This window comes from Labeo rohita, chromosome 12, assembly GCF_022985175.1.
Source record: "Labeo rohita strain BAU-BD-2019 chromosome 12, IGBB_LRoh.1.0, whole genome shotgun sequence".
In the NCBI taxonomy this organism is placed as follows: domain Eukaryota; kingdom Metazoa; phylum Chordata; class Actinopteri; order Cypriniformes; family Cyprinidae; genus Labeo; species Labeo rohita.
In genome coordinates this window covers 9299668-9327544 of record NC_066880.1, presented here as the reverse complement: position 1 = coordinate 9327544, position 27877 = coordinate 9299668, and the positions used below count along the sequence as shown (strand labels likewise).

At 33.9% G+C, this 27877-nt stretch overlaps 1 protein-coding gene across 1 annotated transcript; it reads left to right on the top strand.

The window, feature by feature from the left end:
* The first annotated feature begins 108 nt into the window (after nt 1-108).
* nherf1a (NHERF family PDZ scaffold protein 1a) lies at nt 109-27126 on the top strand. The gene is made up of 6 exons (XM_051124554.1): nt 109-723; nt 13433-13603; nt 19500-19653; nt 21029-21072; nt 26101-26217; nt 26294-27126. The coding sequence occupies exons 1-6, from the start codon at nt 268-270 to the stop codon at nt 26447-26449; spliced, it is 1098 nt and encodes a 365-aa protein (XP_050980511.1). The 5' UTR covers nt 109-267; the 3' UTR covers nt 26450-27126.
* The last annotated feature ends 751 nt before the right edge of the window (nt 27127-27877 follow it).

The following is a 27877-nucleotide window of genomic DNA, read 5'->3' as shown; positions in this document are numbered from 1 at the left end:
AACAGTGGCAAAGAATGACGTTCTTGTGATTGACAGGTGAAACTTCCAATCAGAGAGAGTATCAGACAGAGGCGGGTCAGTGAAGCGCTGACTGTCTACACTTCAAAGAAAACTGCGATTTGAGTTACAGTGTTGCAACGCAGTGAAGAAGGCGCGGAGTGGGTGCGCGGAGTTTTCTCTTCACAGAACTACTTTTTGTTGTTTCCTCCAACTTTAAGTTAAGCCGGAGCGCTGGTTTTGTGTATCTGTAAGTCTTAAAGTTTCAAAATGTCCAGAGACCTCAGGCCAAAGCTGTGCGTCTTAGAAAAAGGGGACAACGGCTACGGGTTTCATCTTCACGGGGAAAAGAACAAACCAGGTCAGTTCATTCGGCATGTGGAGCCCGACTCTCCTGCCACTGCCGCGGGTCTGATGGCCGGGGACAAACTGGCGTTCGTGAACGGGGAGAATGTGGAGGACGAGAAGCATCAACAGGTGGTGGCCCGCATACGAAACATCACGGGCAAACTAGAGCTCATCGTGGTGGATGCAGAGACCGCACAACTGCTGCAGAAGCACAACTTGAAGTGCCAGAAAGAGTATGTGACTGATGGGATACCCATACCGAGCCGTGCTGGATCGGACGATGAAGATGAGATAAAGAACGGCACACCAAGGGAGTCCACCCCCGTCCCGGAGACAAATGGGGACATACGCATGGATAGACTGAGCGTGAGCTCCAAGGTGAGTTCAACTAGACGAGCAACTTTTACTTACCAAATTTCCATCACTTAGAGTCAGTCAAGTTTGTCAGATGTCCCCATACACTTGAGGGTATAGGCTAGAATTAATAACATGCATAGTACATATGTATAAATGTGTGTTAACGTCAAATAAAATGTTCGAGAAATCTCTAGATTAGAAAATCTAGTTTAAAATACGTTTTTAGAAATTATTTGTATCTATTCATGTTGGTTTCATACATTTTTGAAATGTTTGGAGGCCTACATTTTCTTCACCTATAGGCCTGTTCTGTTTTAGTAACTCTCAAAATGTCAAGTGGTGTAACCATTAAACTAAAATACATAAATTAGGTTTTAAATACACTTGAGTTTACAGAAATTAATCATTTTTTTAGGAGTTTAATCCTTTTTTTAATCTCTGGCTGGAAAGTTAAACCTTTCAATTTTTGATTTTTGACTTTAGACCCCTTAAAAAGATCAAAATCGTAATATTAAAAACATGTTCGTCATAGAAGAGGTGTATTGAAGTCATTTTAATATGAAGTGCAGTTTGAATACACAAAATCATTAAATATTATACTGATTGCCAATACATATACCAATATTCCCAGCAGAGCATATCTCAGAACAGAAAAGCTAATTTTCACATTTTCTTATAGCAAGTTTTATGCGCATTGTTTGATGACCAGGCCACTTGTTGTGGATATGCACCCATAACAACACAACAAACAGTGTTTGGTGGGGAAATGAACAAGTGTGGTCTATCTGAAAGGTTTGACCACATTTACATTTTAAATCAGATATTCTTTGTGTTACGTCACGGGTCCCACTGGTTTTTAAATTGCTTCCAGTTTGACTTGTCAAACATGAGGACAGTGAGACATGTTTTCCACCTTTTTGGGAACAGTACCTGTCATCAGCTGCATTAAGCAAATTCCATCACTTCATAGATAGTGAAGGCCGGATTACCTAATGAGTAATACTAATACTATTCATGCGTAGTATATGAGCAGTACAGATGGTATTGTTAATTGTCAGTAAATGATAACAGAGGGATTTCTGATAAAAGCTTTGAGTAGGAATAAGTGGACAGATTTTTCTCAGATAGATCAGGTGCACATCATATTAAGTGTCATAACTGGGCTCTTTGATCATTTACCGCTGTTAAACTTTTAGGATTACATAATCATGTGGAGTGTATAGGTCGTTTGCATGGCTTACAAAAAAAAGTGATACAACATTTTTATGTAACAGTACAAGGTCTGCAAGTGATTTGCACCTGTTGTGCAATAAGAATATAAAAAGCTTTATCTTCATTCCTATGATGTTAATCTGAAGGCCTTTTAGTGGACAACATTCTTTTTCATAGGAGAAATATTTATCCTGTGAACGAAGGGATACCCCACCCAAAAGTTAAAATTCTGTCTTCGTTTACTCACCCTCATGATGTTCTAAACCTGTTTGACTTTTCTCTGCAGAGCAACCAAACCATTTTGGAGCCTATTGATTGTCATTGTAAAGGCATGAAAATAAAATTTAAAAAACATATTCTTGTATGTTTCGGAACAATATGAGGAGGAGAACATGAAGACAGATCCCTTGAAGCAATCTATAGTCAATTAAAGTCATTGCAGGCACTTTAGTGATCTCTGGCAAATAAAAACACCAGTTGTACCAAATATACTTCATGGTTTCTTAAGTTGTAATTGTTCGAGTTGAGGACAAAAGCCAACAGACTAAGCTGACCCCAATAAAGTTTCAATCCCCTGCCTTGGAGATCCTTGAGCAGTGAAGGGGGTTATTGTGGAAAGTTACTCTTTGTTTGGGTGCAGAAGCAAGATTAGGGAGAAAGAAGCTCACAGAGTAGGACTGAAATCTATTTATCCTATATAACAGATTCTGATGTGCTTTGAAGCTTGGAGAAGTTACAGAAGATCAAACCTAATAAAGCAAGCAATTCTATTACATGAATGGTTGCTCAAATAATATAGAGAATGTCATAGACATTTGGGAGTGAGCTTTGCACAGGCAAACCCCACTTACAATTTCTTTAGAAAATCGTACAAGTTACCATGTAAGGCAATTCAGTTTTCGAAGTGTCAGCGCAGCAAAAGCAAACATCAGGTGTGCAGTTTTGATGCTAGTTATTCTTTTACATAATGGCATACAGTTCGATGTTTGTCAGTCCCTTTTCTGATTATGTGGCATGAGCTAGAAATAACTTTAATCATCATAACCCTGCCCGACCGGATAACAGTTATTTAGAGTCTCTGAAACAATATGGATTGTAATCACATTTCTTTCCAGCAATTATCAAAGTGTTTTTGAAGCCCTCAGTTGACCATGAATGGCCCTTCTGTTGTGTCGTTTTCCTCTCGCCCTCCTGCATCCCATCCTTCCTCTGTGTGATCATTCAGAAACGAAATGCCGCTGGAGGGAACATCCTTGGATCGGCTGTCAGTTAAACCCAGACTGAGCTTTGTTCTTGATGGCAGTGCCCTGCGGGATGCTGTTTACTTACTGAGATGAGTTTTCAGAGCGGATTACATTCAGACAGCTTGCTTGCATTGTGTTAGGCAATAAATTATGGAAAAGAAACAGAATAGATGATTTATGAATATTAGATCAATGTCTGTGTGTGGAGACATTGCAAACATCTGAATCATCCTCCGATAGGGATTTCTTCACATAATTCTTAAGAAATGCAGATGTGTTGCAAGGAAAGGTGAGGGTGTGTTTCTTTGGAACAATCATCAGTAGTTTGCTTTGATTCTGTCAATAAGTGGCATGTGATTACACTACATTGTGTTTTTGTTATTCTGTGTTTGCAGTAAAGGAACTATGCGGTTCATTCAGTGTTTTATTTATTGATCAGGATGGCTTAATTTTAAGTGGATGATGAAAAGATGGAAGTAGCCTACTTCCTAACTTCACCCATGTTAAAAATGCCATTGTATTGCTAATACAGTTACTGTCACTGTAGAGTTTTTGCTATATCATATGTATTTTAATCTTGATATTCTCCCAGCTAATTTTCTAACTTTTTTTCTATGTAAGATTAGGGATCACGTGTAATTTTTACCTGGTGATCAATTAAATAGACAGAAAATCCCACAAACTTTTTACTTTTCCCATAAACTTAAATCATTAAGGAGCCTTATAGAGGCAGTGTTGGAAAAGTAACGATTACTTTTCAATTTACAAGATATCAGAGTTACTTTTTCAAATAAGTAACGCAAGTTACTTTGTTTTCCCATTTATTAACTGACACCTCTTCTGTACCCATGTTGAGAGAAACTGGGAATGAGAAGCAATCCAGAGGCAGTTCCTTTACCCTGAGCTTTATTAATTTTTATTTTTGGTGTAAACTGGCCTTTACAGTAGCCAAAACTATAACTTTTGAGTTTTCTGTTATGAAAATAAATAAGCAAGCCCAGCCAAGGTGACAAAAAGTAATGTAGTGCATTACTTTTCACTAAAAGTAACTTTCCCCAACACAATATATAGGTGCCAGAATATCATATCAGATGGGCTTTTTTTTTTTTTAACTTGGGCTGGTAAGCAACCACCTAGCAATTACTTAAAGCACCATCACAACCGCACAGAAGTACCTTGGAAGCCACTTCTAACACTCTAGTATCATTGAAGGAAATTTTTATGTGCAAAGCACACATTTACATTTTATTCAGTGAAAAAATGATTTAATCTTTGACAACAATACATCTCAGCAGACACAATACAACATCCTAAGGTGTGCTTGGCAGCCACATGTTCTCTAGATGTTCACCACTAAAAATTTCAAAAGTAAACTCTCGAGCTGAATGCGTACTCTGCGAGAGAGGGCGGGATGTTCACACATTTGAATAAACCACTTCCTTGGTTACAAGATCGCTGTTTTCCTGCTGTGGTCTGTTGCATTTTGAGATGACACGAGCAGTTATACCAATCATATCAGTCGTCACTTCACTGCTCTCGCTACCTGTCTCTGTATTCTGCTGTTGGTCGGCAGTTTTCAAATCTCTATAGGTTAATTATTGGCTGTTGAGTTTTACAAGTGCACATCTTGGATCCAAGGCCTCAGGCCTGTGAATATATTTATAGTTCCTTTGCCAGCTCAGCTCATCTTCACATTCATGCAATCAATATTGTGTCATGCTATTAAAACAAAAATGCTTTTTTATTGCTTTTGCCAATATGCCAGTATGACGTAATAGGAAGGTTTTAAATACAGCTTGTTTACTTGAAAAAGCCAGGTTATGTTTAAGGATAATTATTGTTTTCAATCATCAGTTCATGTTTTACCAACCCTACCCCATCCTTCAAGAGTTGAGCAAACCAAGGACAAGATTATGAGTTACTAAAGTGAGCTATAAAGTCATTAACCTTTGTATTATTGAACTGTAGTATCTTTATAGGGCTGGTGGAGGCCTGCCATGAGCTGGAGAAGGGTTAGGTTAGGGCCTTTCCACCCTCTGCTTGTGACTAACAGGTATACTTACTGGTATGCGACAGTTCCCAAAAATAAGCCAACATTCTTTTACTCACCGTCAAGTTGTTTCAAACCTGCATGACTTTCATTCAGTGGAACACTAAAAAAATACACTGAGACATTTTTCTTTTAAGTCACATTAAGTCTAGTGTTATTTTGAACCCCATTGACCTTGTACTGTCGATTCTGTGGTCCACAGAAGGTTAAATGGATGAAGAAATGTTGCCATAATGTAAATTTTTTTGTGTAAACGTCAGTAATCTGAAAGGATATCTGTGTGCGCATGCACACATCCTCTTTTTGGATTGTGGATTGATGACGGTGTTTATTTCAACTTATAAAAATGAGCACAGATTTTAAAAATGATGAATTATGTATGTTGCTCAGCTGTGGTGTGAGTTTGTCCCCGTGGCAATAAACGGTTGGGGAAATATCATGATGAGTTTGCATAATGTCATGTAATGATCTGATGTTATGAAGCACAGTTATATTTCATTGTGTTCCTCACTCAAACCTATCGTATGACTTTAGGCGATCTAAAAAAAAGAGTGCATAAGTTGATGATACTTTTATGCAATATTGGATCATTTTTGAAGCTGGAAACTTTTGAAATAAGAAGTGCAATATTTGAGCATTTCTTCTTTTGCAAACCTACTTAAAATAAACAGGAACACTTCCGTTTAACTCTAACAGTTCGTGAGAAGTCAAGAAGAGATAAGTCTAAAAGTTACTGCTAAACTTGCATTTTCCCTGTTTTCACTGATTGATCTTTTTTGCCGAGAGTCGCTTTGAAGGCCACAGGTGCTACTGGCTCATGTTGAGTCACACAGACTCAGAAGAATTGGTGGTGAATGTAGGTCTTTGTCAGACACTGTAGTTTTAAAATGACTCTACCCCAGATCTTCTGTGGACAAGGGGAAATTATTTCCTCTGCTGACTTCAGCTTCCTATATTGAATAACCCAAAGGCAAAAGGAGGCCCGGGGGGAGACTGTCTAGTAAAGTCTAAATTCCATAATGGAACTCTACACTTCCAAAAAAGAACTCTGTGAGTTTCATGCACAAAAACAAGAGATTACAGGCTTTCATCACGTACTGTATTATGGCTTGTCATAGTTAAATGCTCGTTTATTGTTAGAAACTAGTTTTGTTATATGCTTCATGAAATTTAAAGAATAGGCTTATTTCCTCTCATTTCAGTTTTTGTTGAGGTTGTTCTGCCCTACTTGCAAAACTGGTCACAAAGCAGATCCTCTCAAATTAAAGGGATAGTTCACCCAAAAAAGAAAATGCTGTTATTAATGACCCACTTCGTTCCACTCGTAAGAACTTTGTTCATCTTCGGAACAAAAATGAAGATATTTTTGATGAAATCCGAGAGTTTTCTGACCCTGCATAGACAGCAATGCAACTGACATGTTCAAGACCCAGAAAGGTAGCAAGGACATGGTTAAAATACTCCATGTAACATCAGTGGTTTTATTTTTTAAAGTTATGAGAATAGTTTTTGTGCACAAAGAAAACAAACAAAAAAATGTATTCAGTAACTGGCGAAATACCTTAAGTGGTGCATTTCATTGATGAGAATTTTAGACCGTTTTCCAAAAATCATTATAAAGCATATTGAGAACGCATTGTGATTTTAAAGTAAAAGCTCAAACCCTTACTTTGAGTTTACATGTCCACATATCAAGAAATTGACGTGGCCATAGCATTTCTGTCATTAAAAAAATGGCCCAGTATTAAATATTGTTTAGCCAATAGTAAACAAGGATTAGATGACGCAGTAAAGTGTAAAAACATTCGTCAGGCCGTTGTCGCCCTCTGCAGTCATTTATTATAATGCGAAATGTACATTAGTTTTATTGTTTATAATACATTATGTATTTTAACAGTTTTGTTCAGTAAAACCATATGGTTGGTTGCTTTTGAACTAATTATTATTCCCCTTTTGCTATTATAAATGTATTTAAGTCATTTTAAAGTCAATTGTCCACTTATTATATATATTTTTATTACGACAAAAATGTATTATAATTATCAGAATACTCAATTAATCGTCAGAATAATCGACTGATTACTCGAATACCAAAATGATTGTTAGTGACATCCCTACAGTACATAATACAGTCCATAATATTTAAGAGAATATACAGACAATGAACTAAAAAAATGGACAGAACGCATGCGACGCGGTATTCTCGTAGCTTCATAACATTACGTTTGAACCACTGATGTCACATGGACTATTTTAACAATATCCTTGCTACCTACAAGTTTTGAGATTTTTTGTTTTGCATTAATATAATGAGAATCATTATTGTCATAAAAGCCAAATGCCAACGTCACAATGCCAAAGAAAATTGTGGTTCTAAAAATAGGTTTCAATCTTCATGCAAATCTAATTTATTTTTACTTTCTTTTTTGGAGTGAAATATGACCCAAACGTGTTCTCGACAGAATTTGTGACATTCACCTCATTATGTCATAAATCGTATGTATAATATCTCTCATTTGAGTGTCCTTCTGTTCACGTGGATTTGATAAGATTTCTTTCATTAAATCACACTGCAGTGTTCCAGGGATCTTATCAAAGAGGATGATGTCATCTTTGCATTGTGAATGTGTGGGCCCCTGCCAAACCCTTCTCAGAGATGGTACTCCACACCCAAGCCCTTTCCCACACTCCCACAATTCTCCCCTTACTCACACCCGATACAAGCAAACGGTGATATGCCGGAGCCATCAGCTCTCCTCACCCGCTGCATTCTTTTGCTTTTCCTTTTCATTGCAGCAAGTATGATTTCCATACCATTATATGTCATCTGCTCAGTTCACAATATCCTACCCAAATTTGCTTACGAAAAGAGCGCTCTTGGGTGGAAGAGTTTGGAGAGTTTACAGTATTAGTAATGAAGAAACAAGAAGAACCAATAGTGATAACAGTGTATGGCTTTATCAAACAACTCTGTATATCTTATCACAGCAGGGGTGTATCTTTTAGTACATGCTGAGTGATCTTTTGTGTCTACTTGTGCGTGAGGCATTTAAAAACATTCTTTCTGTCACACGTTTGACGAAAGACCCACCCATACAGCAGATTAAACTGTATAATATTCGTGACTGTATGTCCAGTCCTCTCAGGACATTGCGAACCTGTCAAACATAGTTAGATTTGGCTACAGCACTTTGGCAGGAAAGTTACAGTTTTGCAGGATGAAATAAGACCTAATGTTAGTCTCATGCCAGTTTGGTCGGTGCTTAAAGCCAAGAACTTGTTTGCTCTCCAGCATGTTTGTACTAGAAAATTGAGTGATACCTCAAATTGTCATGAAGAAAGGTGAACGAAAGACGTTTTTATATATTTTAAAGTGAGCAGTGTGTCAAAACAGCAGAGCAGTACACACCGCAAGCACTCAGGGTTGTTTATGGAAATGATCTTACGATGCTGTATTTTTATCTAGAGCCAAATTCGCTTCATTCAGGCCCATTTTGTGCTGTTGCTTTTCTCCCCCGCTAAAGATGTAAAGCGCTACAAGAGCTACAGATGCTATGGTTATTTTAATAAAAGCAGCAGAAACACAGTGAGCAGCAAAATAGATTGGTACAATTATTTTTATATGTGACTCTAACTGGTCAGACAAACTAGGTTTGCATTTAGCATTGTAATGAGCATTGTAATGAGCATTATAATCATAATAAACAATGTTATAAGTGGGACAGTTATTATTTGTAGATGGTAAGGAAATGCACTGCTATTTTTCCTCAGAAAGATTTTTTTAAATAATTTATTAAATTACAGCGTTTTATAATTTAACCTTGTGGTCGAAACGTTGCAATTCATCAAATTATAAACAATTCTTTGGGCATGTAAATTATATTAATATATATATTTTTTTATTTTATATTACATTTAGCATTATTTATTTATTTGTTTGTTTGTTTGTTTGTTTGTTTATATGTAGATGGCAAGGAAATGCAAAAAGACAGACACTTATTTTTGCTCCCAAACTATTTTGTACAATTTAATAAATTGCAACATTTTAACCTGGTGAAAGCCACTTGTGGTCGAAATGTTGTCATTCTTTAAATTGTAAAAAAAATCTATGTGCATTTAAATTATATTAAAATATTTTTTTGTATTATATTAAATAAAAAAATCTATGGGCATGTAAAAATAATGAGCATTCTTCTGTTTATTTATTTATTCATTTATTAATTTAGATCACTTGTGGTTGAAACGTTGAAATTCATTAAATTATAAAAAATTCTTTGGCCTTATAAATAATTTGAATATTTTTTAAAATATTATATTAAATTTAAAAAAAAATCTTTGGGCATATAAAACAATTATGAGCATTATTCTTTATTGTTAATTTATTGTTTTTTATTTATTTATTTATTTATTTATTTATTTATTTATTTATTTGTAGATAGCAAGGCAATGCAAAAAGACCTGACACTGTTATTTTTGCTCCCAAAGAGTTTTTTGTAATTTAATGAAGTGCAATGTTTCAACCTGATGAAGACCACTTGTGGTCAAAATATTGCAATTAATTAAATTATTAAAAAACTCTTTGGGCATATAAATTATATTAATATATATTTTTATATTTAATTAAATTAAAAAAAATCTTTGGGCATATAAAAAATAATGAGCATTATTTTGTATTTACTTTTATTTTTATTTTTTATTTGTAGATGGCAAGGAAATACAAAATGACTGACAGACTGTTATTTTTGCTCCCAAAGAATTTTTTATAATTTAATAAATTCCAACGTTTCAACCTGATGAAGACCAGTTGTGGTTGAAACGTTGCAATTCATTAAATTCTAAAAAAAATCTTTGGTCATATAAATTATATATAGATTTTTTTATATTGAGTAATATATTTATTATTAAATGAGCATTATTTTTTTATTCTTTCATTTTTTATTTGTAGATGGCAAGGAAATACAAAAAGACCAACACTGTTATTTTTGCTCCCAAATATATATATATTTTTTTTTTATTTAATGAATTGCAACATTTCGACTGCAAGCAGCTTCGTCAGGTTAAAACATTCTTCTTTTCATTTGTTGCTCGAGCACATGCATTAGTGGATTTTGGATGTGCACATTCTGCTTTAAATAGATGGCAAAGAAAGACAGCTAAAATGTTGAAATTACTGGTTAACTTTGAGGCATGCTCATGAAGAAAGCATTTTAATTATTATGTACATTGCTTGTTTATTTTTAGTAAATTCTTAAGCAAATGGTCCAGAATTAAAGAGGAAAACCCAGAACCAGTATCTTTTCTGCCATACATATTTTTACATTTAGATGCCATGCTGCTCTAAAGTGAGTAGTAAGTCTTTCAGTGGCTGCCTTTATCAAAAGTGACTTACAGTACATTCTCTCTGGGGCAGTCTGGGGTTACGTTCTTTGATCAAGGGCACAATTGGTAATAGCTCATGGCTCCAATTACCAGGTCTGTGCTTTAACCACTTTGCCACACACCGTCCACAAACAGAACTCTTCAGTCGCAGTCTTGTGTTCAGCAGGAGGGATTAAACTCTTAGCGTAACATATGGCCTCTGCTGGCTAAGCCTATGCTAATCAGAGCTCAGATAGGTCTTGCCTTTGCATAGTCACCTGTTGGAAGAGTTCTTTCTTTCATTGGTGGCTGCAGCCAGGCACGTTTTCTTTGATGGAAGGTAATGAGGATAGCTTTGCTATTGTCAGCTGTATCTGTGACCTGTGGTTAGCCCCCAGCTAGTGTTTTCTGAAGGGAGGGTATTGTTAATCGTGTCGAGCACATTCAGTGACCCTAGTCCTAACCCCTTCACTCTACACTGCTATCTGGTTTCCCAGTAGAGCAAGGCCTCCCGGGAAGTATGTAGCCTGTACACTGTAGCTTTATACTGCTGTCTTTGGTATTGCCAGTGTTGCCAATGTATCGTAAGCACATTGGACACTCTTTACCTGTGTGGTGAATTGGTTTGCTGTTGGTTTGTATCAGACTTGTAATGAATTTTTTTTTATTTTTTTATTATTATTATTATTTTTTAAAACATAACACAGGTTAATGTAAAGTTGAAAATAATTAATTAGGATTATAATTAATCATTATCTCATTTTTAAAATTTGTATCATGTTTAGTGTTTTTTTAATATGATGATGATGATGATGATTTTTATTATTATTATACTTGAGCATTATTGATGCTGTGAGGATACATAAGACAAACATTGGTCTGTATTAACTGTAATTATATATAATATGTAATTATTATATTATATACATTATTATATTATATTATATAAATATATAATTGTATATAATTAATACATCAGCAGCAACAATAGCATTTTTAAATATAATTGTTTTAGTGTATAATGTTCAGTGGTTTTATTTAATTATATATACTTGTATTAATTATAAACAAATAATGAGTATATTATTTTTTATAATTGTTTTTAAGTATATAATGTTTAGTGGTTTAATTTAATTATATATAATTTTATTAATTATAAACAAATTATGAATATAATAATAATATTTTTATTATATATTTTGTTATAATTGTTTGTTTTAGTGTATATTGTTCAGTGGTGTTATTTAATTATATTTTATTGTATCAATTATAAACAAATAATATATTATTATTATTACTGATGGAGCTGTGAGGATGGATAAGGCAAACATTGGCCTATAATAATATATAATATGTAATTATTATATAATATACATTTTTATATTATGTAAATATATAATTGTATATAATTAATACAGCCACAGCAACAGAATTTATTATTATCATTATTTGTTTTAGTGTGTCATGTTTAGTGGTTTTAATTAAATATAATTATATTAATTATAAATAAAGAATAAATGTATTATTATTGTTATTATTATTGAACATTATTGATAGTGCTGTGAGGATGCAAAACATTGGCCTATATCAATTATATATAATATGTACTTATTATATTATATAATATATAATTGTACATAATACTGCAGTAGCAACAGAATTCATTATTATTATTATTATTATTACTATTATTATTATTAGTTTTAGTGTACCAAGTTTAGTGGTTTTATTTAATTTTATAAATTATATTAATTATAAACAAATAATGATTATTATTATTATTGGTGCTTGTTTTACATATTATTATTATTATTACTATTATTATTATTATTATTATTGAACGTTATTGATGGGGCTGTGAGGATGCAAAATTTTGGTCTATATTAATTGATTAATGTTGTTGTTGTTAATATAATAATAATAAGCAGCAGTAGTCGTTTATTTTTTATATTATTATTAATTTTTTATAAATATTTTTATTATTATAAGTTGTATAAGTTGTTAATGAAAGGGTATTTACAGCATCATTTATGGGACTCTGGAGGGAGACAAAACACTGGACTGTATAAACTATATTATATAATAATTTTAATATAATTTTATAATAAAGTTGAATAAAATTCCTTCCGTATTTGTTTTCAGACTTTGCCAGCTCATGTTTCCGTTGACTCATCCATAGATCAATATGTGCATTTGTACAGAAGGTAGATGTTTGGTTTCTTATCTGTTTGTATAATTTTAGCCATATATTATAGACTGGTTTGCTAAAGAGGGAAGTACGCAGATGACAGGTCAGTTCTGTTACTTCTACTTTTCAGTGCTTCATCTTGGCATGTCGACGTGCTGAGTCTTCTTTGAAATGGTAAACAGGATATGTATCTCTTTTAATAGATTGCTTTGTAGATTTTGTACATTTCAGTGGTTTTAATTAGAAAGTCTATGCACTCAGAATATTGTTGTAGCTTAAATGTTTCAGGAAGCAGGTGACTTGTTCAGCTATTGTGTATTGATTAGGGTGGGTGGAGGTCTTTAGAAGTTCTTTCTTTTGTAAAATTATGATTTTCTCATGCACGTTTGTGAAATTTATTCTGATGTGTGGTGAAAGTTTGATTGATTTGAACCATATTTCTTTTTTTTGAGGTTGCAGTGAAGAGAATTAAGATTGTTGCTGATTTCAACTGGCTTTGTACAAAATTCTTAGTTGTAGTTTGTTCATGTTTCGTTTGATCATGATTGTCAAGAAATTGATATGTGTTTGATATCTTCAAATGTTCTCCTTTTGTATTTATGTGGCTTTGTGTGTTTAGGTGTGATTAGTGTATCAGCTTTTTCATAACTATCTTCCTTGTTTATTGTCTCGTTATAGGAATCTAAGAACGAGCTGCGTCCACGTCTCTGTCACATGAAGAAGGGTGCCACCGGGTATGGCTTTAACCTGCACACAGAGAAGACAAAACCTGGCCAATACATCAGGGCGGTGGATGAGGACTCCCCAGCAGAGAAATCTGGACTTCGGCCCCAAGATAAAATAGTGCAGGTATAATACACCATATGTAATCAGTAATTTAAACAACTGAGTGTGCACTTCAGGAATGCATGGTAATAAGCTTTAGTGTTCAGATAGCGCCTCTCTCTCTCTCTATCACTGTAACACCAAGGCCTCTCATTAAAGTCAGTCATTTTTATTTAAAATAAGTTAATCATTTTAGCTAGCAAGAATGCATTATATAGATCAAAAGTGACAGAACATTTCAAATAGATTAAAAATATATATATATTTTCACAGTATTTCACAGTATCACAGTTTCCACAAAATTTAGTAAAACAACATTTTCAACAATGTCAAAGAACTAAATATTCAGCTTCAATGTCACTGAAATAAATTACATTTCAAAATAGAAAACTGTTATTTTAAACTAATAATATTTCACAATTATACTGCTTCAGTAGTATTTTGATCAAATATATGCAGCGTTGATGAGCATAAGGCATTCTTTAAAAAACATTAAAAATCTTACTGGCCCCAAACTTTTGAAAAGTAGGGCACATAGGGCTCTATGATTTCCGCGATTCAGAAAACGCGGACGGAATTGCGGAATACAGTCATAAAAACGAAATTTACTGAATAATGCGGAATGTCATGGAATTTGACGGTAGGTCATTACACTTAAATCAAACCGCAATATGGATTAGTATCTGTAAATATTACGCCACAAAAATACCATGTGAATCCTGCATGTTCTGCGTCTCTGTTTTAATGAATGGAGCAGACGAGCGGTTTTGTTTACTACACACACTGAAGCGCGCGTGACGCTAGCTGTGATTTCAGTCTGTCATCTCATTCACTTCATGAGCATTTGATCGTTAGGAAAACTAGCGTTATGTCATATACACACAAAAATGTAAAGGTAGACACGGCAACCCGTCAAAATAAAAGTCCAGTGTAACTTGACATTGTGTCATATATTACTACTGTTACTACTACTACTAAAATGAAACAAACATTATTTTTTAGGGTATAATCACACATTTCTTCCATGTTTTAATTTTAGTAGTAAATTTAATAGTAAATAGTAAATAAAGTTTGCTTAATTTTCAGTTATTAAAAGATAAATTAATGTTTTATGCCTTCAGTTGATAACCAGATCATTTTAAATACACAACATAGAATTTCTGAGGGTTTTTTCCCCCAGGAATTCCATGTAAATAGTATGTAAATTTTCAATTAATTTCTGCAATTTTGTTTACATAGATTTTTTTTTTTTTATAATTGCTTTGTTTTATGTACTGTTGTTAAACAATGTATTATACACTGCCGTTCAAAAGTTTGGGATCAGTAAGATTTTTAATTTCACGTTTATTTCTTTAGCACATGTTAATAAAACCATTGTTGCCCAATGTGCTGTACACAGACAGAGAAGTTTTATAAATAAACAAAAACAATAACATTACACAGAAAAGACATAAAGAACATAAAACTCAGCACCCAGAGAGATTAAAAGCCTGAGTTAATAAATAAGTTTTTAACAATGATTTAAAACTAGAGATTAGAGCTGATCTAATATTCACAGGCAACAAATTCCACAGTTTCGGGGCAGCAGCTGAGAAGGCGTGATCACCCTTAAGTTTAATCTAGATTTGGGAATTGTTAAAAGTTGCTGATCAGAAGACCGCAAGGATCTAGCAGAACTGTGACGTTTCACTAAGCCATCAAGATACGTTGGAGTCAAACCGTTTAAGGATTTAAAAACAAATACTGAAAGTTTGTGTTCTGTTCGGAAACAAACCAGCAGCCATTTAAGAGGAAGCAAAATCGGTGTAATATGCTCATGCTTGCGTGTACCAGGTTTTCTATTTTAATATACTTTAAAATAGAATTTCATCCTGTGATGCAAAACTGAATGTTCAGCATCATTACTTTAGTCCTCAGTGTCACATGATCCTTCAGATTCTAATATGCGGATTTATTATCAGTGTTGCAAACAGTGGATACTTTTTTCAGGATTCTTTGATGAAAAAAAACTTTAAAAGAACAACATTTGTTTAAAATAGAAACAAATAAAAATAGAAACAATATGCACTGCTGTTCAAAGCTTGGGGTCAGTAAATTTTTTTCTTTCTTTCTTTGAAAGAAATTAATACTTTTGTTCAGCAAGGATGTGTTAAATTGATGAAAAGTGATAGCAAAGACTTATATTGTTAGAAAAGATTTCTATTTTGAATGATTGCTGTTGATTTTAACTTTTAATTGATCAAAGAATCCTGATAAAAAGTATCACAGGTTCCAAAAAAAAGCAATTCAGTATATTAGTAATTCAGCATATTAGAATGATTTCTGAAGGATTGTGTGACACTGAAGTCTGAAGTAATGGCTGATGAAAATTCAACTTTGCATCACAGGAATAAATTACATTTTAAAGTATATTAAATAGACAACTGTTATTTTAAATTGCAATAATATTTCAGGTTTTATTTTCTGTATTTTTGATCAAATAAATAAAACTTAAGAGACTTCTTTTAAAAACATTAAAAATCATACTAATCATATTGGCGTAATTCATTAAAAAACACTGTTAGTAATATTCTCAATGAAAACTCGATTAAAAATCATTAGGTTAAAGATAGAAAGCCATTAACCATAAGCTGTTTACCGCTGACATCAGAACAAAAACTGTTCAGAAAAGATTAATTTTAGAGCCAGAGTGCTATTTCGTACTTTTTATATCTGCACAGAGTGTTAACTGTTAATGCCTGAGCGGTTTGGACTGTGTTTCCAGAGTGTTAATCTCATTATCTATCAGTGAAGGAGAGGCCAGTGTAATTACTGTCTCTCTGGGAGTGCTGGGATTATTGAACGCCTGAGGAGAGCTCAGAGCCACGTATCTTTATCAGACCGCTGATATAAGGCTAGCCTCAATCCACTTACTACGGCTATGTGATAGAAGTCCTAAAGACAGTTAAAAAAAAAAAAAAAAAAAAAAAAAGGCTGATAGGAAGGAGGCCCCATTTATGTTATTTTACCAAAATAAGAGGGATCATACAAAATGATGATGATATGATAATGATAATGAAAAGATATTTCACATAAAAGACATTTCATTACAGTCCACAAGAGAAAATAATAGTTGAATTTATAAAAATGACCTTGTTCAAAAGTTTACATATGCTTGATTTTTAACACTGTGTTTTTACCTGAATGATCCACAGCTGTGTTTTTTTGTTGTTGTTGTTGTTTAGTGATAGTTGTTCATGAGTCCCTTGTTTGTTTTGAACAGTTAAACTACCTGCTGTTCTTCAGAAAAATCCTTCAGGTCCCTTGAAAAATCCTTAGTTTTTCAGCATTTTGTGTAAGATATTTAGACAAAATAACAAAAATGTCCACATCTTCATTCTGTTCAAAAGTTTTCACCCCCCCGGCTCTTAATGAAACATTTGAACCTTCTGTAATAGTTGCATATGAGTCCCTCAGTTGTCCTCAAAATGTAAGATGGATCTCAAAATCATACAGTCATTGTTGGAAAGGGTTCAAATACACAAAAATGCTGAAAAACCAAATAATTTGTGGGACCTGAAGTATTTTTCTGAAGAACAGCAGGTAGTTTAACTGTTCAGGACAAACAAGGGACTCATAAATAACTATCACTAAACATTTATAAAAAAAGCTGTAGATCATTTAATTAACAACAAATTATTTAGAACAAAGTATTAAGAATCAAGTGCATGTAGACTTTTGAACAGGGTCATTTTTTATAAATTCAGCTATTATTTTCTCATGGACTATATGTAAACATCTTTTATGTGAAATATCTTATTCAGGTCAGTACTAAATAAAAAAAACATGCATTTTGTATGATCCCTCTTTTTGGTAAAATAAATAGACTAACATTTAGCAGATTCTGCAAGGTGTATGTAAACTTTTGACTTTAACTGTATCGTCCCATTTTAAATGCATGTTAATATCTTAAATTAGGTCAAAGATATGAAGAAAGTGAAGCTAGACAAATATATATATATACATTTTAAAAAAGGACCACTTTTTCTTTGTGTTTAATTCTAATCTCTAAACAGTTTTGGTTATTTCCTAGAGTGAACTCTGTGCTTCACTTGAATTCATTAGAATAGATTAGCATCTAGTTACAAATGATGTCATTAAAAGCATATCTGAAATATGTCACTCTTTTCCTATCAACTGTTGCGTTGTTGATATAGATATCATTCTGTTTGTCATCGTCATTTTGGGAGTGACTATAAAAGAATCACTTCTTGATTTTAAAAAAGGTCAGCAGTCAGAAAACCTGTTTACTGTTTGTTTACTTGACTTTAAAAGTATGTCAAAGTATGTAAATGTTCTGAGGGTCATGGTGAAAAGGTTTTGGCTGACTTGTAACTCAGTCTGTGGTCATGTGTTTTTCACAGTTTTAATTTCACACATTTGAAGAAATCATGCTCTTTCACTTTGTGAAGACTGGTTGTGTGAATGGTAGACATAGTTCTTCACCCTGAGCAAAAATGTGATCCTCTATGGGCCAACTGAGAACATTTTTCATTTTAAAGCCTAGTCACATTTCCTTTAGAATTTATTCAGCGGACGTGCTTGAAAGATCTGAATGTTTTCACACTCTCAGGATCTTTGTTCTTAGTTTCACTCTCATTTCCGGCATCTCATCTCAGATTCCAAAGAGCTGAGACATTTAAATGTCAGGCATCATGTGGAGTCACATGGCTTTACCTGAATATGACGATAAAAACATGCCTGTTCACAAACCTCATGCGCACTCCTTTTTCTTTCCCTGTTCTGTGAGCATGGCCTCTTGTTTTGTGTGTGTGTGTGTGTCTAATAGAGCTGTGTTTAAAGGACACATAAGGGGGCTGTTGTTTGTCCGCTGTGTTTTAATTGCCTGCAGGACGGGAGAGTGGGATCGGCATTCCTAAGAGCCCACTCCTGCCCAGAATCTCCCACGCAGATTCCTTAGCCTCTGGCATTATGGGGTAGACCAACAGAACCTCAGTCTTTTCCCAGGTGTCGCCTCACTGGGAACAAGTCCTGGTCATGGGATTAGACTTTCTATTGACCCATAAGTACTTCAAATGAACAGAGTGTCAGAGAAAGGAGATTTGTTTTGTCTCGCTGGTATATACTATATTATAGAATATTTAGACAAAAACTCACTTGTTACACATTGGCATTGCCAAAATTTTAGTCTAGCTGCATTGATGTGAATAGTGCAAATTAAATAATAATGAAGTAAACAAATAGTGCAAATATATTTAAATAGTAATATTTACAAGCAAAATTATTATTTATTTAATGTTGTAATAATTTTTAATGTAGTTTATGATTTAATTTAAATGTTTAATTTATTTATATTTTTGCATTTAAATTATATTACAATTTTTACATAAACAATACATATTTACATATATAATAAACAATACATTAAATTACTACAAACTGAACAAAGGAGCATATCATACAATAATTTTTATTTTTTATTATTTTGTAATTTATTTTTTTATATTGTTATTATGTTTTTACATTTAAATTATATTACAATTGTTCCATTAAAATTACATTACTTTAAAATAATAAATTCAGTTGACTAAGGAATTACTAATAATTAAGCAATTTTGAGGTATAAAATATATTCTTATACAATATAATTCACAGATTATCTTACTTCTGTAATAAGTAAAAGTATTAAAAAATAAATCTGTCTTTCACTGAAATGACCCCTTGAAGTTCACTACAGACCACTTCAGCCACACGTTTTGAATGATTCAGGGAAACTACTGTTCATTTAAATATCCAGACATATCAGAATAAATGGAGACTTCCTGCATTCCTGCTATGTTCCCACAACTCTTCCTTTTCACAATTTAAGTCTGTATCTTTGCTTCAGAATGTATGAATTAATTTATTGTTGTTTCTACAGGTAAATGGCGTTCCTGTGCACACAATGCAGCATACAGAAGTGGTGGCGGCCATTAAGGCAGGAGGAGATGAAACCAAACTGCTGGTAGTGGATCCAGAGACAGACGCCTTCTTCAACAGCTGTGGTGTCGTTCCAACTGAGAAACATCTCACAGGTACCAGCATAATAAATTAACCAGCTATAATGTGTTTTTAATATGCATCTACCCCTTGACCCCAAGTGTGGTTTTGCTGATCAAGAACAACTTTGTTCACTTTGTCAAACATTTCATGTGATGTTCACATAGTAACAGACTGCTAGTTAAACATCAACTCGAGGCCTGCAGTGGCACTGTCTGTACATCAGAGAATTAGCCAAAGTCAACATCGCACTGCCAGCATGTCGTCATGGTGATCAAAACCATGGAAACAGTATGAGAAATGGGGGAAGTCAGTCACCCCCACCCAAAATGTGCCAGACAGGCAAACGACTCATGTTGGTGGCCCAGCCACCCCACTATGACATAAAGCAGCATAACATAATATATAACACATAGGTCACTTCATTATAAGTTTAATAAAGGTAATGGAGATTTATGAGAAAATTATTGCCAAAACTACAGTGTTATGATGAGCTGGTCACTGGGCTGTTGGACATTTCTCACTGAAAGGATGTTGACAGCTGCACCCACACACATCTTTTATTCATTATTTCAACCACAACAGCCATGTTTCCCAATTCACATTCAATTCTATAAAGGCTTTTGCCTGTTTCCTGTGTTTTCTTGGAATGAAACTCACTATTAAGCCATTGTACTGTGGCTCTAAACCCACTGGCCAAAGGCATTTGAGTTAATAAAAGTGATGGGCCCAAGTTGCATTTAAAGGATTAGTTCACTTCCAGAATAAACATTTCCTGACATTTTGCTCACCCCCATGTCATCCAAGAAATTAAGGTTTTTGAAGAAAACATTCCAGGATTTTTCTCCGTATAGTGGACTTCAATGTTGGATGACTTTAAAGTTGGAGGAGAAAATGAGATTTTCGCCCTACTCTACCTTTCTGAACCGAATTACTCAGACGAAGAACTAACAATGTGTGACCTTTCCAATGTGATTACATAATGCGTGAAGTCCTAGACTCGCATTGCAGAACTAGTGCAAGACGAGCATTTGTGGTTAAAGTAATGTTGAAAATGTTGAACATGTTCTTTTTTTTTTTTTAGAGAATGACCAATCGTTTCACTAGATAAGACTCTTATTCCTCATCTGGGATCGTGTAGAGCCCTTTAAGCTGCACTGAAACTGCGATTTGGACCTCCAACCTGCTGTTCCCTTATTAAAGTGCACTATATGGAGAAAAATCCTGCAATGTTTTGCTCTAAGACCTTAATTTCTTTCAGACTGAAGAAAGACATAGACATCTTGGATAACATGGGTTGAGTAAATTATAAGGAAATTTTTATTCTGGAAGTGAACTGATTGTTTAAACTAACTGTCAGACCAATATATCTGATCATAAAAGTCTAATGAATTCCCTCTGTGTTCTCAGGTCCTCTTCCAGATCCTGATTCGAGCCATGAGGCAGTAGAACAGGTGAGTAATGTCTATGTTGCTCATTGTTTCAAAATGAAATGCTTTCAGATTTAAGTGGAGCATTTATCTTCGGCCACGTACACACTGGAGCTAATTTCAGTCGTCAGCTCATCTTTTACTCCTTACTATACGCACATAATTCACTAAAATACGGGAGTGACAATCGCATTCGACAACCATATTAACTCCCGAAAAATACAGGTAGTGACAACCGCATTTACAGAAATTGTACGCATTGTGTACGGACCCGAACTGAACAAATAGTTGTTAATGACGTATTTAAACGCACAACTGTGTCTTCGTCTGTATGTGACAATAACAGTAAATAACAGTGAAATAAGTCTTATGTGTCATTTTGACACGTGGCTATTTGCGCTCACAAGCTCTGCGGTAAAAGCGCTCCCTAAACCAGCTTCCCGAGCATAAACAAAACACAGCACGTCTATCAGCGGTAGTTTCGTTAGAATCAACAGATAAAAAGAGTCTTTAGCCAAAAAATGGCAGATACCAAATGGCTAAATTCTTATTTACTCCCACAAACGCCAAAATGTTGCTATGGTTACAAATGCAGGAGTGACTGCTGTTGTGTACACACATGGAATGATAATTTAGGGGACTCACTCGTGCATTTAAATGCGGTTGTCACTCCAGAAATTTGCAGTGTGTACGTGGCCATTATTCACTAAAATACGGGAGTGACAATCGCATTCGACAACCATATTAACTCCTGAAAAATACAAGTAGAAATGTGCATCAGAAATGTGTCTTCGTCTGTATGTGAGATGCAAGAAAATATAGTGAAATAAGTCTTAATCTTAGCACATTTTGACACGGGGCTGTTTGCGCTCACAAGCTCTGCGGTAAAGTGTCAGTGTTGCCAGATCTTCATAGAAATAAATCAACAAACAAGAACGAGCACAAAAAAGCACTAAAACACTCAAATGCTTTATGTTTTAAAACACCAAAAAACATATATATCATGTCCGCAACAGACCACTTTATTGACTTCATAAAGAGCCTATCTTTATGAGCTAAGACCAAACAACATGCCTAAAAGTGCTTCTAAATATGAGCACATGGCAGCACTTTAAGACAGCTTGTACTCCTTAATCGCTTTCTGTACACACATAATTCACTAAAATACGGGTAGTGACAACCGCATTTACAGAAATTCTACCCAGGAACTGACCGACTTGTTAAAGACATCACGTATTTAAAAACGCATCAGAAATGTGTCTTCGTCTGTGAGATGCAAGACACTTTACCGCAGGGCTTTGAGATGCAAGAAAATCACAGTGAAAGAAGTCTTAATCTTAGCACATTTTGACACAGGGCAACATCTGGCAACATTGACACTTTACCGCAGGGCTTGTGAGCGCAACTAGCCCTGTGTCAAAATGTGCTAAGATTAAGACTTCTTTCACTGTGATTTTCTTGCATCTCAAAGCCCTGCGGTAAAGTGTCAATGTTGCCAGATCTTCATAGAAAAAAAAACAACAAACAAGGACAAGCACTAAAAACACCAAAACGTTTTATATTTCAAAACACCACAAAAATCTCAAAATCTCATATCCACAACAGACTACAGACCACTTCACAAAGTGCCTAGCTTTTTGAGCTAAGACCAAACAACATGTTAAAAGCACTTGTAAACATGAGGACATGGCAACACTGCAAGACAGCGCTCTCAAAAGCAGCTTTCCGAGCATAAACAAAACACAGCATGTCTATCAGTGGTAGTTAAGTTAAAATCGATACCAAATGACTCAATTCTTATTCACTCCTGCAAAACACCAAAATGTTTCTATGGTTGCAAATCCAGGAGTGACTGTTCTTTCGTACACACACATGGAATGATAATTTAGGGAACTCACTGCCACATTTAAATGCGATTGTCACTCATGAAACTTGCAGTGTGTATGTGGCCTTCATGTCGAGCAAACATGCATGTGACCCATTACATTTGCGGGCGTGTGATGTGCTAAATTTACACGATCACATTTGATCGGCTGATAAAGTGTAGTAGTGTCTGAGCATCAGTGATGGGATTAGACAGGCAGCATTAGGACGAGGGTAAATCTGTGGAGTCTGATAACCAGATTTCAGGCCACTTTTAATGCATTGTCCTTGTTCCTCTCCAGCAGCTGTTCTCTGTCAGATTTCCTACTGCTAGATTAGACTAACTGTGAGAGAATGATAACCTGAAGCAGATAATCGTGCTTCCTCAGACTTAACGCATGTCCAGGTATCTGCTAGCAGATAAAACATCTCACGGCTGTGCGAGAGAGTTTTTGCTCTTTTTCTAAACACAACACAAGAATCTGTAGCCTTATCAAACTCTAAACCTGGTAGGTTTATTTGTGGATCATGTGTTTTATATCAGTTGTTCTGGAATTGCAGCTGTAAACCGTATGGGGACATCATTAAATTTTATTTATATTTTTCATCATGGGAATAAATAACATTTTAAATTGTATTAATATTTCACAATATTACTGTTTTTATTATATTTTGGATTGAGGATGTTGTATTCTGTAAAACTTTGTTTCAGTTCATGGCAGAGTGCCTTACTAATTATTGCAATTTGTTCAAAATGAGAGGAAAAAACTCAATAGTCTCCACCTAAAGATGTAATAAGTAGTTTCTTTTAAACACAGGGCTTGTTCCAATACCCGCCCTTGTTGTATTTACCTTGACCACTTGTCTACTTACTGTACATGATGTATTTTTTGTATTTACCTCAAGTGTTCAAGTGGGCATGAAGACCACAAGTGCATGGGGAGCATTTTATTACCTGATGGGATACACTTACAAAACAGTGCTGTAAAAATGCAAGTTAATTAATGAAGTTATTACAGCTTGCGCTGTAAAATTTTCCTCAGTATCAAGATTTCAGGTCACACAAGTACCTGCATGTGTAGTGGGATACACTTGGCCTCAAATAACGCTCCAAAGCACTATCAGAGATAGTGTGGATTTAGCTTTGGCATTTATCAGACCTGGGACAGTCTTGTGTGTGTACTTCCTGTCACGTGCACTTGGCCAAGACCTCAAGTGTGCCTTTAGTCAAACTTTGAACTGAAAGCTCAGGGTCCATCTAGGGGGTTATTTTTGGTACTGCACTTAAAGGGAAAGTCCACCCAATTTTGTCATTTATTCACCATCATTTAGTTCCAAATTAACTTTGTTCTGGGGGAGATAAAAGTTGTTTTGAAGAATGTTGGTTGATAAACAGTTTTTTTTTTATTGACTTGCATTGAATGGACTGGTTATCAACATTCTTCAAAATATTTACTTTTGTGTTTGACAGAAGAAAGAAATGCAGACAGGTTTGGAATGACAGTGTGAGTAAATGTAGGGCTCCATCAAATCTATTAAATTTTTTCCCAAACATTTTTTTTAATTATTATTATTTTTTTTAAATCAGTTTTTTTCTTCTGTTTTAATTGTTCCTCCTTTGTAAAGGTTAAATTGAGATTTATTACTCAAAAAGCATGTGTAGGTAATTAAAATTATTATTTATCCAAATTAACATAAATTTACATTTTTAGGGCAATATGAAATATGAAATCCATTCTATTTTTCTGAATTATTTTTATTTTGTGTTTTAATTTTACCTCCTTTATAATGGTTAAATTAAGTTTTATTACTCAAAAAGCATGTTTATTTAATTAAATTCATTATTTATCCAATTTAACAAATTTATTTAAAGTTTAACAAAAATACATTTTTAGGGCTCTATGAAATATGAAATCCATTTTATTTTGTCCCCAAATTCCATTTTATTTATTTATTTTATTTTATTTTATTTTTTTCAAATTCAGTTTTTTCTATTTTATTTTTCTAGATTCCATTGTTTTTTTTTCTCTCCTCTATAATGGTTAAATTAAGTTGTACTCAAAAAGCGTGTAGGTAATTAAAATCATTATTCATCCAATTTAACATAAATGTATTCAAAGTTTAACAAAAACACATTTTTAGGGCTTTATGAAATATAAAATCCATTTTATTTTTCCCAAATTCCATTTTATTTATTTATTTATTCAAATTCAGTTTGTTCTATTTTATTTTTCTAGATTCCATTGTTTTTTTCTCTCCTTTATAATGGTTAAATTAAGTTTTACTCAAAAAGCGCGTAGGTAATTAAAATCATTATTCATCCAGTTTAACATAAATGTATTAAAAGTTTAACAAAAATTAAATTTTTATGGCTTTATGAAATATGAAATCCATTTGATTTTTTTCCAAATTCCATTTCTTTTTCCTTTTATTTATTTATTTATTCATTCCAAATTCTGATTTTTTCAATTGTATTTTTCTGGATTCTTTTTTTTCTGTTTTAATTTTTCCTCCTTTATAATGGTTAAATAAATTTTTATTACTTAAAAAGCATGTGAAGTTAATTAAAATAATTATCCAAATTAACATAAATGTATTAAAAGTTTAACAAAAATTACAGTGCTAGGGTTCTATGAAATATGTTTTATATTTTTATCACATTGTTTTATTGGTACCAAATTCTAATTATGTCGATGTATTTGAATGCAGTAAAAAAAACTCAATTAATTACGTTTTTTACAATAGAAATGATTTATTTTCTCCAGAAATTCTGTGTTTTCTGGTCAAATGAAGGTATAAAACATTAATTTAAAATGTAAAAATGAAACTTAAATATTTTTTTTGGCAAACAAGGGGGATGCACTATTAAATTAAAACATGGCAAAATATTGTGATTATTCCTTGAAATAAAATAAAGTTTTCATAATTTTATTATTATTAGTAGTAGTAGTAGTATTAAATTCTACTGTACAATAGTAATATATTTCTGACACGATTTTTTCAAGCTTAATCAAACTTTTTTAATATACATGTACTAACTACTAATTTACTAAATTCCATTTTTATGACTAGATTCTGCAATGCCATCCATGTTTTCCGCACTGCAGAAATCATAGGTTCCTACAAATAGCAGAATTTTCCTTTTTGGTTTGACATTGTTTTTATATAAATGTCAATGCTTTGTTGCAGGTGAATGGAAAAGCATCCCAGGAAGAAAAGCCTAAAGTAGCCATGAGTTTGTCAAACTCCAGCTCCTCCTCCAACACCTCCGCTTCTGCATCTCCATCCAGCGCCTCAGCACCAGAGGTTTGTGTCCATGCACACAGTCTGGAGTATATGGAATGAACATAGAATGCTAATATTAATGATGAAACTCTTGCAGGCGAAACCCAAAGCGAAGGCCTCAAGTGATGACGCAGGACTATCTCTGAGCCTGTCGCTGCAGCAGGCCAAGGAACGCGCTCACCAGAAACGCTCCAACAAGAGAGCCCCGCAGATGGACTGGAGCAAAAGAAACGAGCTCTTTAGCAACCTCTGAGCCTCTTTTGTGCCTCCCTGCTTCCTCTCACCCCTGTTTCTCTTTACTTCCTCTCCCCCTCTACAATTGTCTGTCCCATCATGCCTCTCTGCTCCTTTGTTTTCTCTTTTTTCTGTTTCAGTACACTTGCACACAATTAGAAACCCTTTCACGTGTATATTTTAAACCAGTGTTATTTCACTTCTGTGATTTCTCAATCTGTTGATTTTTAATGTTTGATCAACTTTTGATTTACCTCTATATCACTCATATAAGATGAAATATATGATTTAACATTACTGTATAATGTACAGTCTAGAATATAATTTTTTTTAAAAAAAGAAGAAAGCTTAAATGATATCTGAAGCATATATGTATATTCTCTTTGCTTATTGATGCAGTATTGATGGCCCTTTGAGAGAGCTGTATCGCGTCTGAAAAGTTTCTTCAGGACTAGTCTTAACCATAGAGTTTTGAAGTAACTTCTAGAGCAGCAGCAATCCATTGATGTTTCTTTGTGTGTGTGTATGGTTATGATCAGTTCATAACATGTCATGAAGTATAGAAACTGCAGCCTTTTAATTTTATAAATGTGAGCTGTTTATGGTTTGGGACCCATTAACCACTGAAATGATAGCGATTGACTGAGTTTGACTGTTGTCCGATAAATCTTCTCATTAAAGGTTTTATTTAAAGTGCTTGTTTAGCAGATGTACTTTGCTTTTTATATAATGAGTACTGGATGTTTAAGCACAAAATGAGTGGCGTAAGTTTATTTGTAAATCTTGCACAGTATTTCATTTCCATAGCAAATGCTCGCTTCACTCCATATGACTTTTAGTTGGTAAATTTTTAATTAAAGTACTGAAATGTACCTGCTTTAAATAAATGTCTCTTTGTTCTATACCAAAAACAATTAACATTTTTTAAAAAGTTTGTCAGTCTGTTTTGACTGTTTATACACTTGCATAGAGAAGCACTAAACATAAACAATACCACTGCACTGTACAAAATTTGTATATTTTGCTGATTATTGCTGCTGAAAATGGCCAGTTAATATCATGTTTTGGGTTGTACTGATCGGCTGGACCATTTGGAGTATTACAGACTGACAAAAGAGGAAAGAAGGCATTTGTGTTTTAACTGAACTAGGATTTCCAAGAATCTTGACATCATTCGTGTTTGTTCTTATCATTTCCAGTCAGGTAAGTGAAATGTTAGGTTAGGCTAATACTGCTCATACGTATCTTTACCACTTATTAAATTTAGTTTGTCAAAAAATTGTGCCCTTTCCTGCTTACAAAGACCTTCTCTATATGATTTAGAAACTTCCACACGGTTTTCCCGTGGTTTAGACGGCATAAAACAGCAGAACAGCATATTCAGTAGTACTGTTGTTTGTTGTTTACAACCGAATAAAGCCGCGCAATCGAGTAACTGACAAAACCG

Excerpts from the sequence above, each read along its gene's own strand:
- nherf1a (XM_051124554.1), top strand. The coding sequence starts at position 268 with ATGTCCAGAGACCTCAGGCCAAAGCTGTGCGTCTTAGAAAAAGGGGAC. Across the intron at positions 724-13,432 it reads GACTGAGCGTGAGCTCCAAG|GAATCTAAGAACGAGCTGCG; the intron begins GTGAGTTCAACT and ends GTCTCGTTATAG. Across the intron at positions 19,654-21,028 it reads AACTGAGAAACATCTCACAG|GTCCTCTTCCAGATCCTGAT; the intron begins GTACCAGCATAA and ends CTGTGTTCTCAG.